The sequence below is a fragment of the Propithecus coquereli genome, unplaced genomic scaffold, assembly GCF_000956105.1.
Source record: "Propithecus coquereli isolate 6110/MARCELLA unplaced genomic scaffold, Pcoq_1.0 Scaffold32, whole genome shotgun sequence".
Taxonomy (NCBI): Eukaryota; Metazoa; Chordata; class Mammalia; order Primates; family Indriidae; genus Propithecus; species Propithecus coquereli.
The window spans coordinates 6,002,011-6,014,450 of NW_012148841.1; the positions used below are offsets into that span (position 1 = coordinate 6,002,011).

The 12,440-nt window shown below is 38.6% G+C and overlaps 2 protein-coding genes across 3 annotated transcripts in view; one reads left to right on the forward strand and one right to left on the reverse strand.

The window, feature by feature from the left end:
• KMT2E (lysine (K)-specific methyltransferase 2E) overlaps nt 1–4,376 on the forward strand; it is a 93,913-nt gene extending 89,537 nt beyond the window's left edge. The window contains exons 22-26 of the mRNA XM_012650329.1: nt 422–708; nt 1,476–1,564; nt 1,673–1,798; nt 1,978–2,075; nt 2,744–4,376. Coding sequence (XP_012505783.1) covers nt 422–708; nt 1,476–1,564; nt 1,673–1,798; nt 1,978–2,075; nt 2,744–4,252 — 2,109 coding nt within the window. The 3' untranslated portion in view covers nt 4,253–4,376. The remainder of the gene's footprint in view (nt 1–421; nt 709–1,475; nt 1,565–1,672; nt 1,799–1,977; nt 2,076–2,743) is intronic.
• A 2,774-nt stretch (nt 4,377–7,150) lies between these two features.
• The window catches only part of SRPK2 (SRSF protein kinase 2), an 80,166-nt gene continuing 74,876 nt past the window's right edge, over nt 7,151–12,440 (reverse strand). For both annotated transcript variants that reach the window (XM_012650332.1, XM_012650331.1), the window contains one exon: nt 7,151–8,797. In XM_012650332.1, coding sequence (XP_012505786.1) covers nt 8,613–8,797 — 185 coding nt within the window. In that variant the 3' untranslated portion in view covers nt 7,151–8,612. The remainder of the gene's footprint in view (nt 8,798–12,440) is intronic.

Consider the following 12,440-nt stretch of genomic DNA (forward strand, 5'->3'; position numbering starts at 1 on the left):
GCTTTTAATTTTTGTAACAGAGTCCAGTTGGCAACTTTGTGGGAAGCAATGTAGTATAGTGGAAAGAGCACGGGCTTTCAAGTAAGACCTAGGTTCGAATCCCGGCTCCAACACTCACCAGCTGTGTGACCTTGAGTGAGTGAGTTACTCAATTTCCTCATCTGTAAAATGGGGATGATAATATACCTATTTCATAGGGTTGTTGTGAGGATTAAATGAGATAACGTATGTAAATCATCTAAGTACAATGCCTGGCATATAATAGGCATTTGGTAATTGTTAATTATTATTTCAGAATTAAATTATTTTATATAATTCTCCTTACGTAAATTAGTAATTCTCTTTATAAAAAAAGAATGGATTGGTTCTGACATAAAAACAAGGATAAAAGATTTGTTTTGTCTTCTCTTTCTTGCTTAAGGTTTCTCTATTAGAATACCGTAAGAGACAACGTGAAGCTAGGAAAAGTGGCTCTAAGACAGAAAACTTTCCACTGGTTAGTGTATCACCTCATGCAAGTGGAAACTTGAGCAGCAATGGTGATGGGTGTGCCAACAGTAGTGAAAACGGGGAGCTGGTAGAAAACACTGCTAGCCTACCGTTACCAACACCAGCTACAGTTTATAATGCTACTTCTGAAGAAACCAGCAATAACTGTCCTGTTAAGGAAGCCACTGCCAGTGAGAAGAATGAACCAGAAGTTCAATGGTAAGCCTGTTTTGAAGTTTGCTACTCTGGTGAGAACAAGCTTTTGTTAATGAACTGTTCTTCCGTATTTGCTGTTCCTCTTCCAAGGCTTAAGGCGGATAGTGGTTTGTGGTCATAATTTTAAAAGATCTTTTCTGGTAATAGGGTTTTAAACCAGCTGTATATTGCCTGTGTTGTTAAAGGTCCATTGTGTTTATTCCTTGATAATTTATTCACATTCTTCATGCAAATTTCCTCTCCAAAGAACTTTTATCAGGATTAAGCCATCCTGCAACATTTCTTTATAACCCTACCAGTTACTTTGAAAGAACAACAAGGGGTATTGTTTCTTTAGAAAGAATGGGTCTTGGCAAAGGTAAAGAGGCCAGATTCTCTTTGCTCCTTGGTGTCCCCTTCCACCTGAGAGCTTACAAGCCTGACAAAAGGCAATTTGTTAGGGGCATGTTTTGGTACCTCTGGTAACCTGAAGTGACATTCTGTTAAGGCACTATCTTCAACTTCTCCCTCCTCCTTTTCACTAAGAAATTGCTGGAGACAAAGGAATTGAGACAGAATGAGTTCTTCAGATAAATGGTGATAAAGATAAAAACCTCAGTGTGGGGGTTTGCAAAATAAGATTAGCTATTTTCAAAGCTTAACACCAAAGTATTTTCTTACTAGAGCAAAAGCCTTGGGCTGAGAGGACATGTTGACCATCGAGGGACAAAAAAATAATCTAGCTGGCAGTAGCTTCTTTGAGTTGAGGATGATGTGATTTTGTTTTAAAGGACTGCCTCAACTTCCGTGGAACAAGTGAGAGAAAGGAGTTATCAGAGAGCTTTACTTCTCAGTGATCACCGAAAAGATAAAGACAGTGGTAAGTGAGCTTGTTCCTTCACCGAAAAGTACAGTCAGTTAATCACTCTGCATCCCCGTTCTTTGCAGCTCTAATGTTCTCTTTGGGTCTACTCTGCTTCATCTCTAGGGGGAGAATCACCATGTGTCTCATGTTCACCGAGTCATGTTCAGTCTTCACCTTCATCTCATTCAAATCACATTCCCCAGTTGCAAGCTAAGGGCCCAGTCCCTTCTTTCAGTGAACTTATGGAAGGTCAGTAAGCAGATGACCTATCATGGTTACTGTTTTAAACACCTTTCTACATCAGAAAAAAGAGAGGCTTTATAACAAGTCAGTTTGAATGGTAGAATGTGCATTGCATTGTGCTGTTAATAAAAGACAGTGTTTATCATGTACTTGTACATTTACTATACATTCCTTCTGCTTTACAGACCCTGATCCTGAAAATCCAGAACCCACGACTACAAGTGAATGTCCATCACCAGATACTTCTCAAAATACCTGTAAAAGCCCTTCAAAAATGAGCAAGGTAATAATAACATTGACCTTTGGATGTGCCCGTTCAGAAAAGCTGATTGTAATATGCAGACAGAGTTTTCTGCTATATCAAGTATCAGAGTTTGTGATTTCTAGACACTTTCTGTTAAACATAATTGTATTTACTACTTTTTCATTTTCTCTTCAATGAACTGTTGTGTACAAACATACAAGTTTTCTAAGCATGGTTTAAGAGCTTACATTTTCTCCTAAAGTTCTACCACTATTCTAGTGGTGTCCCAGAAACTCATAGCCTTTTCATGAACCAGCCAATTAACTGATCAGAAACAGAAGGTCAGGTGACATTGATTTAAGGGAACGTTATCTCTATCCTGGCTCATGAAGATGTGATAATTTGATATGGCATGCATATCACTGGAAACTAAAGATGAGGAATCTGAGATTTATTTTTGTTTGATCCTAGATGTAACCTGGATTATTTTTATTTTAAGCTCACCATGAGAACTTGTTTGAACTATTAAAAAAAACTGACTTTTCGACATCCCAAGCCTCTATAACTGACTTCAAACCTATACAGGAAATACCATTAAATGTCAACAAGACATTAGTTGGGGTTAGAAGAATAAACCTCAGGGTACACAAAATGTTTAAGTTTATATAAACATAAATTTATTTGTATGACTTGTTCTCTTTTCATAGCCTGGTTCACCAGGACCTGTACTTCCTGCGCAAGCACATGGGAAAATACTCACAAAACCAGATTCCCATTGGGAGGCAACAGTCATTGTATCAGAAGCTGAGAACAGTGTCCACCTAAAAACAGAGCTCCAACAAAAACAGCTATCAAATAACCCCCAAGCACTTTCAAAGAATCATCCTCCTCAGCCACATGTTCGCAGTTCATCTGAGCAACTTTCACAGAAGCTGCCTTCTACACCAGCCAAGCTGCACTGTCCTCCATCACCTCACGTAGAAAATCCTCCAAAGTCATCTACGCCCCACACACCTGTACAGCATGGTTATTTGTCACCAAAGCCTCCTTCACAGCAGCTAGGATCTCCTTATAGGCCTCACCATGCACAGTCACCTCAAGTTGGAACACCCCAGCGAGAGCCTCAGAGAAACTTTTATCCAGCAACACAGAACCTTCAAGCCAATACTCAGCAGGCGACTTCTGGAGCATTATTTACACAGACACCCTCAGGACAATCTTCAGCAGCATACAGTCAGTTTACCCAACAAAGTCTGAACAGCACGGCCCCGCCCCCTCCACCCCCTCCGCCTCCCTCTTCTTCGTCTTATTATCAAAACCAGCAGCCCTCTGCAAACTTTCAAAATTATAGTCAGCTCAAAGGTAGTCTTTCTCAACAAACTGTGTTTACATCAGGACCAAATCAAGCACTTCCTGGCACCACAAGCCAGCAAACAGTTCCAGGACACCATGTTACTCCGGGGCATTTTTTGCCCTCTCAGAACCCTACTATTCACCATCAAACGTCTGCTGCTGTCCCACCCCCTCCTCCTCCGCCACCTGCTCCAGGACCACACCTTGTACAACAGCCGACTTCCCATCAGCAACACTCTGTAGCACATGTAGTGGGGCCTGTTCATGCTGTCACTCCTGGGTCGCATATTCATTCTCAAACTGCTGGACACCATTTGCCACCACCTCCTCCCCCTCCTGGTCCCGCCCCTCATCACCATCCCCCACCCCATCCCTCCACAGGACTCCAAGGTCTACAAGCACAACACCAGCATGTTGTAAGTTCAGCACCCCCACCCCCCCCTCCACCGCCACCTTCCGGTGTTTTGGCTTCTGGGCATCACACCACATCGGGTCAAGCCTTACACCACCCACCTCATCAAGGACCTCCACTTTTTCCTTCAAGTGCTCATCCAGCTGTACCACCGTATCCCTCACAAGCTACACATCACACGACTTTGGGACCGGGACCCCAGCACCAGCCTTCTGGCACAGGGCCACACTGTCCGTTACCTGTTGCAGGTCCTCATCTCCAGCCCCAAGGACTAAACAGTATTCCAACACCGACTGCATCAGGGTTCTGTCCTCATCCTGGCTCTGTGGCCCTGCCACATGGGGTTCAAGGACCTCAGCAGGCATCTCCAGTGCCTGGACAGATTCCAATTCACAGAGCACAGGTGCCACCAACATTTCAGAACAATTACCATGGTTCAGGGTGGCATTAAAATGGACTCCAAAAACATTTTTTTAAATGTTCTGTAAGATAAACTGTATATTTCATATGTACCTGTTAAGGTACTTTTTAAAGCTTGTACATGAAACTTTGTATAAAAAAAAACACCAGTGCTCTTTCATTGTATTTTTTTCCCATTTTTGCTTTTTAAAATTCCTTTCAAAATGTGCTGTTAAGCCAGTATTAGATATCTTTATTTTGTTAATGAACATTCCAGCAGTTTTTCTGGCGGTAGATTTGATGCTACATGACCTTTAAATTTTATTGTTGCAGTTAAATTCCTTTAGTGAATGTTTTCTATATTATTTTATACATATGCATTAAGTACACAGCTAAGTATTGGCACTATGAGGATTTTCATTTTTTTTTTTTCTGTCAGCAGTTCTGTGAGTGCATCTTAGGTATAAAAATGCAATACAGATTTTTATAGTTTGGTGTGGACATGGCTCATTTTGTTTTATCGGTTATTTGCAAGCAAAATGTAATTTAATGTATAGATGATTTCTAATGTCTCCTGACAAACTGTAAATACTGCATTTCTTTTGCGTATATAATTGCTTACAGCTTTTCTCATTTGATATATAAGCACTGTACATATGACAAGTCTTTTGCAAAACTGTGTGATCTTTGTGAAAGTAGTACAGTATATGACCTTTAATTTCTTTTTTATTTTAAATATACTGTCACATTGAAGCACTGGTTGGGCATTTTAATTCATGTTAATAAATCACAATTATGTCAGTTTTATCAAATTGTCCTGTACAACTTCTAAGATCGGGGTCTGCATAAGTGTTTCTACAAAAGTTGTAGTTTTCAAATATAATTTGTAAGGAGCCTTCAGTTTTCTTTAGTGACTACTACCTCAGACGGTAGCTAGCAACAGGAGGCAGTAAGTGGTTGTTCCTGTAATGGTTCTTTCTTGCCATTTTTGCAAGAGCCATATAGAAAACTATTTAAAAAGTCATGCTGTATAACTTTACTTAGTATCTGACATCATACAGAACAAATCCAGACCACTAATGCATTACATGTGATACACTTAGATTGTAACTTACTACTGTTCAAAAATATGGGTAATCTGCTTAAAACACAGGCATATCTAATTTGCACATTTTAAAATATAAGTGAAATGTCCTATTATTCAAAATGATTTGGATTAAGTATATTTATATTCCACAGTAAGAACACTGTGTATCGACACATCTTCATCACCCAGTTACTTGACATAATTTGGCACAGTATACAAATTTTGTACATCAGAGAAAAAAGTAAACAGACTTAAAAATGACTGAGATTTGGTGGTAATTTAAGTCATATTTTGTACTTTTAATTTCCATTTTCTTTTGAAAATTAACTAATGGGGCATTAACACAGCTCGTTTAGGGCTCGATCCTAATCAGTTTCAAGTTTTAGAGGAACCCAGGTCAACTTTGCCATCCTTGACTTGTCAAACAAAATTCTACATGCGGTAGTCACTAAAAAACATTTGTCTGAGAAGAAATGTCTTTATATCATCCATCCCCTGATAGTTTCGAACGCAGAATAAAGTTAATTAGCATGGGAAATATCAATATTCACCTCTTTAAAAGAACTATCCTTCTAAGCATTTTAAATTCCCCCCAGTTTTAAATTTGCCTACTACACAAATAATATGTATACAGCAGCTTTTGTTTAAACTGCAGAATCCTATATAAATCTTTGACTCTTTGATAAAGGATATACTCTCAAATGCTGTCCTCTACCAAAATTTTATTAAAGTTATTTTAAAAAGAGAAAAAAAGTGGAATCTAAGAAATAATGTGAACTGCATGCAGTTCTCTACTCCAATGGAAAGTGTCCTTACTTTATCCTGTTAACTAGTTATGTATGGTCCAGGTGTAGGAAGAGGCAAGTTAGTAAATCAGTTTTCACCTAAAAGGTGTATGCCTTTTTGAAGCTCTTAAATCCACTTTTTCTGTCTGCCAAATTCCAGACAGCTAACTTCTCTGAATCTGCTATAATCACATACATTATCCATTTTTCATGAAGACTTCACATGGACTAGAGAAAGGAAAAGATAGGACATTCAACTAAAGTCACTGAGCTGGTTATGTTTAGCATAACCAGTGGTTCTCATTTAGCTTATATGCATTCTTTACCAACAAGTCACCAAGAATCTGCTAAAACCATACTATACCTAATACAAATGTATATTCCTTCTAGAACAATTATTTCTATACTGTAAACTAGTTAGGCTGTTTGATCGTAAGGGACACCCTTAAAAATTCATAATTAATCTGGTTTGTTTTCCAACATGAGCTAAAATTAGACATTTCATTCAAGTGTACTATCACCCTGGTAAAAATTCTTAGACACTTAGAGAAGAAATAAATGTACTCTGTGGTTTTTGTAAGAATGTTTCCTATGGAAATCATGAATAGTATCACTGGTGTACGGCCACCATCTGTCATAGAATCTACATGGTAACCTATAGCTTCATTAAAAAAATTTAGCATGCACGTTTCATAATGAAATGAATGAATGGTACATTCTACCTCAGTGATATGTGATATAATGCTAATTCCTAAAAGGATTATGTGTCTTGTTCCCTGACAGTGAATGCTGTTAAAAAAAGAAAATTTGCAATGCTCAAACAAAATGCAATTAGTATGTTTTTGATGAAATATGGATGAAAAGAGATCACTGAAATTCCAGATAATGAATTGCTACTGTAGCATCTTTCCTAAATCTTTTCTGCCCTTAAAAAACAATAAATGATTTCCTTATAATGAGCCTTAATGCATGTTCCACAACTACATTTGCTACAACAGGAATGTTGGTACCTCCTTTAGTTTTGGTGACACTACACTGAGAGCAAATGTTCAAATACAGGGCAATGACCAAGGCAATGTCTGGAAAAAAAAACCAAAACACTTTAATTTTTAAGACAACTGCAAGCACCTCAAACAATGGATTATTGTTACAACACTTGTTAGCTTTTCACAATCTAGTTATTGCAAAGGCATATGGATGTTAATGGACAAAGTCAAAAACGAGGCACCTTAATGAATGTAAAATTTAAAATAAAAAGACATTCAATCCACTGACTTCTAAAAGAGGCTAAATATACCTCTATATATTACATTCTAAAATTGTATTGCCTACTATGGTTTGTGTCCTGGATTCTACAATTTTAAGGAAATGCATAAACAAAACTGTACAACCTGCAAAGGGAAAATCATTTTCTCAACTTCAATTCATGGAAAGACAATGAAAAAGCTTAGTAAAAAGTCTGTCGTAGCCACACATAAAGCTGCCCATGGAATGAATGTGGTCACTGTTACCTTGGAGCTAAGGAGTATTCTGCCCACTGCATTGCAAACTGTATGTACCATACCTTGTGTTTTAGACAAACACCATCATGCTTTCCCAAAAATATATATAATGTTTTTCATTCCACACACTGAACATGTTTCTCTTGTCCAATTTAATCTACGTAGAGTTTAACTTACAGTGCTTGGAGGAAGCAACACCACATGGTACTGGGCCATCACATTTTTAAAGGGAAATCACTTTTTCTTTAAAATTACTTTTAAAAATACGCAAAAATACGAATGGGACTGCTTAATTATAATACATATTTTAGAATAAAAAGCATGTCTTTTCTTCCTTTAAAGTGCCATATAGGGAATGACATCTTGTAACCCAGAGCCACTTTGTTTAAAATCCAATGTAAAAGGACTATTATGGAATGAAAAGTTTGCACAACGCCTTGGAGCAGTTAAAGTCTGCTACATGCAACATAGGCTACAAAGCACTCAAGACTTGGTAGCTTTTCTGAAATTTGAGTCCCCATCCCATATTTAATGGAAATTAACATTTACAAGGTGCATTTACATACACTATAATACAGGAATGATGTCCCTTTGCCAGAAGATAAAATTGTACATTTCCTTGCTATTTCCTGGTTCCAACTTGATAATTTCTTAAGATTGTAAATTATATAGTACTCAGCTAAAATATTTCTTCATAAATAGTTACAAAACCTGCCAAAACACAAATGGGAAAGTATTTTTCGTTCAAAAAAAATGATATTCGAATGTCACACAACACAAGAAACAATGCTTAGAGACATGTTATTGTTTCCAGAAGAAAATGGTCAGTAAACTACTTAGCTGAAGACAAAAGACTACCCTTCCCCAGGATCACAGTGCACAAAAAGCAAAATGTCAAACAACAGTACCTCAAAGCAAAATAAAGGTCTGAGGATGAAGCCAGCTCACTTGTAATCCTGATAAAGAATGAGAGTCACCGTTTAGGTCCAATGTACTGGGAACATTTGCTAGCTCAGAATGCTATATTGGTAGAGTACGCTACGAATTCAACCAAGGATGCCGAAGGCATTCGCCAGCGGAGGCTCGTTTTTCTGGAACCATTTCTAGCATCGGGATCAGGAAATCTGTGAACTGTGCAGCATCTTCATGGGGCCAGCCGTACTTTTCCACAAGTACATCAAAGAGGCTCCACGGCTTCAGCTTGGTAATGTGCCGCAGTTCTCCTATAGGGGAAAGACATACCAATGTCAAAAAAACTCCAAATTTGTATTTCCTATTGTTGGTCCAGCCAGGTTCTTTTCAATGAAGCAGACAACCTACCTGCTCAACACTTTATGGCAACAACAAAGGCCAACATTCCCCTAAGCAGTAACCCCTAAAGCAGTAATTAAATGTACCCATGTCATATTTCAAGTAAGCCTGGCAGATGTAGATAGGGCTTGATGATGTCCAGAATGTTTTCATTTCCAAAGGCTGAGAGAGCCACTCTCACGTCAACTTGGGCTCTTCTGCAATCTGCAGACTTGCTTAGAAAAAGCCAGATATATACCATTTGAACTCCTTCCAGGGTTGGGGAACCTGCAGCCTCTCTCAAGGCCACCTCCAGATGCCGAAATACAGCCCCTCGACCGAATCCAAACTTCACAGAACAAAACCTTTTATTAAAATTTGGGTTCAGGCAAAAGGCCGCACTCAAGGATCCAGAAGGCCACAGGTTCCCAAAGAGAACTTTCTGGATAATAGAGATGTATTATAGATCTGCACTGTCCCATATGGCAGCCACTAGTAAATTGTGGCCATTGGACACTAGAAATATGGCTATTGTGACTGAGGAGTTTAAGTTTTAATGTTCACTTTGTTCAAATTTAAATAGCCACAAGCAGCTAGTGGCTACTGTACTGGACAGCTAGAGGCAAACCCAAATCAAGCAACATTTGTGTCTTCTGCATGTTTTTTGTAAAATCTAAGATTCCAGGACATTAATTTGTAAACTTTAAAATTATACTTGCAAAATGTGCTAGCTGCAGTTAAAAAGTGTGGGTTACAGGCAGCTTTGACTGACATATCGAATGACTAACAAGCTAATAAGTGGCCTATGAACTGAATGGCCCTTTTAATAACACACAAAAAAGTTATTTTTAAGTCAAACTGCTAAAAGGTCAGGATAACTTCCATTATGAATAACTCATTTTCTTTGCCTGTTTGAAATTTTCACAGGACATCCCACCCCTGCCCATAGAGAGACCTTCTTGGGAGCCCCTCAGTGCAACCTGAGCCATCGAGAGGACAGAGGCTGCGCTGCACCACGCCCATGCCCCAGGCCACCCTCGGAGTCCGGTAGCCACAGGCACCAGGTCTCAGAGGGGAGGGTAGCTGCGGTCAAGCACCTGAGCAGCATACCTCCTGCAAGGGCCGATTTCTCTCTCCCCTGTCACCTGCTATAACTGAACTAAAAAGGTAAATATTAAATATTTTTCAGTCGAGAATCAATGCTGTGCTCACAAAGGTCTTCTCAGGAGGCCTGGTCGTTTCACCCAGTTATTCAAGTCAATTTAGAAACACCTTCTGCTTCTAACAATCACAACAAAATTCAAAGAACATTACAGAAAATTACAAAAACAAAAGAAAAATTATCTCCTATCCTACCCCACGATGGCTCTTTCCTTTTGCCTATACTCTTTCCATGTACGTTCATATGGATGCTTTGTCTAAAGAGTTGCAATCATGCTATGCATAGGATTCCGTATAAAGCATCTTTTAAGAAAGTTTCTAACTGAAGGGGCTGGGTATAAAATAGGGTTCTAGCTCCAACGTGAGGGCTGAGGATAGAGTTAAGTATTGTTTCCAGACTAGAGCTCAGGTCTGTGTTTATGAGAAAGTGGACCTGCAATCTTAGAGGTGGGAAGGGACCTCCTGTGGAAGGAAAAAGTCTCCGGAGGAACAAAGTCTGAGCAATCACTGAAGGTTTATCCCTCTAATCCACAAATTCCAGTACTAGGAATCTAGCCCAAGGAGATAAACCATGGTACTCCCATCTTACCCTCCAAATATGCTCAATGCAAAATTACACATACTTGCAAATTACAACTATCCAGTAATGGTGGTTTTTAAAAAAATCAAGGTATATACACTTGAAGAATATTATTTAATATCACTTAATAATATGGGGGAAAATCATATAGTACAATATATGGTAGTAAAAGAACAGAGTCAAAACTGTTTTGTACAATCACAAACAAGACTGATTTTAAAAATACCCATGAATATGGAAAGCAAGTGAACCAAAACACCAGGTTTGTTAGGAGGTTGTTTCTCCCAATATCCATATTTTGTGTAATATGACTATATTGATTTACACTAACTGTTGATTTCACCAGAGCAACAGTTAAAGGACACTAAGAAAGCTCACACATGACATGCTAAACAAGTTCCCTGGGAAGGGGAGAGAACTTTTTTGACATTCATCTGTCTTAGAATAAATACTTCCAGGTTTGGAAATGAATGCAACTGTCTGCTTAGAATAGCAAAAGAACCTATTTCTGAGTTTTTAAACTAAGATCCATCAACAGGCATCAAATTAAGTATAATCTTCCATGAAAAGATAAGCTTTATCACTCCCAGATGCTTAACAACTGCATAATAATAGTTATGAAAACAATACAATGTTGGGAGGCTATGAAAAACTATTTATGCATACATAACTAGGCATGTGATAAAACTGATAAAAACATTTGCAAAAAACAGCCTAAAATATGTAACTACTTTTGACCGGGTAGTCCTATACAAGAAATTGTATGTGGGAAGATGCGGTCTATAACAGCAAAATATGCAAGATAATCCCAAACACGAACAGGTACTGAACACATAGTAGTAGTGCAATTTGACAGAACACTGAATTGCCTCTAAAAAGAACAAAAATGTGGATTATGTAGATAAGTGGAAAAACTCTATAACGCCAAGTAAAAACAGGAAGATAAACTCGTCTAGATCCTGTGATTATATGTACAACCTTATCTCAATATAAGAAGTAATCCTGTCCTGTAAATAGCTGATGAGGTCACTTAAACACAAACCCCAAGCCCCCAACTCTGCATTTGTTAGCAGACAGGACAAGAGCGGGCTCTGCTGGTAAGCGCGAGCCCTCAGTCCATTCACAGCTCCAGCCCTGCACAGGATGCGCAAGAAATACCGCTACCTCCACCCCTGCCACTCGGAATAATAAATAATAATAAAATATTAAGAGAGTAAAATGTATTTTAAAAACACTTTATTATTTGCTCCTACTGTAAAGGTAGCTCCCTAACAAGTTAAAGAAATTCTACCTTGATAATTTTTTCTCTTAAGAAAATACACAAAGATGTGTTTCACAAAAACAAATTTTACAGATCGTTAGAAACTTGTGACAATTTTTATTTTAAAAGTTCCATTTCCAGCCTTTCCTTCTTAAAGAATACAGATATCACTTCACCCTTTCTGTGCCTACAAGCTGCCAATCTCAGCATCAACTCTGTCACATGTGCACGCAAACAAGAGCCGCATGCCAGGTGGGTGACTCTGTGTTAGTGCTGTTCTCCGGGAACCCTGGAGCTTCCCCATTTGCCTTGAGAAACATCTTGACAGAGCCAAGGAAAACGACAGGAAGCAGGAGGTGAGGGCGGGAGGGAGGGCTCCGCCCCCACAGTAACAGCTATGTGACAGCCACTGTGCTTGCCTGTCCCTGACTATGACATGGCTTTCCAAGGAAAAAAGTTAGGTACTTCCATTATATTTCTCTTGAATGTTATTTTAAGTAGTCTGTTAAAGAAAATATGTTATTTTGTCCATGAAATTATAATATTCCAGAATTAAACCAAGAAGCCCATGAAG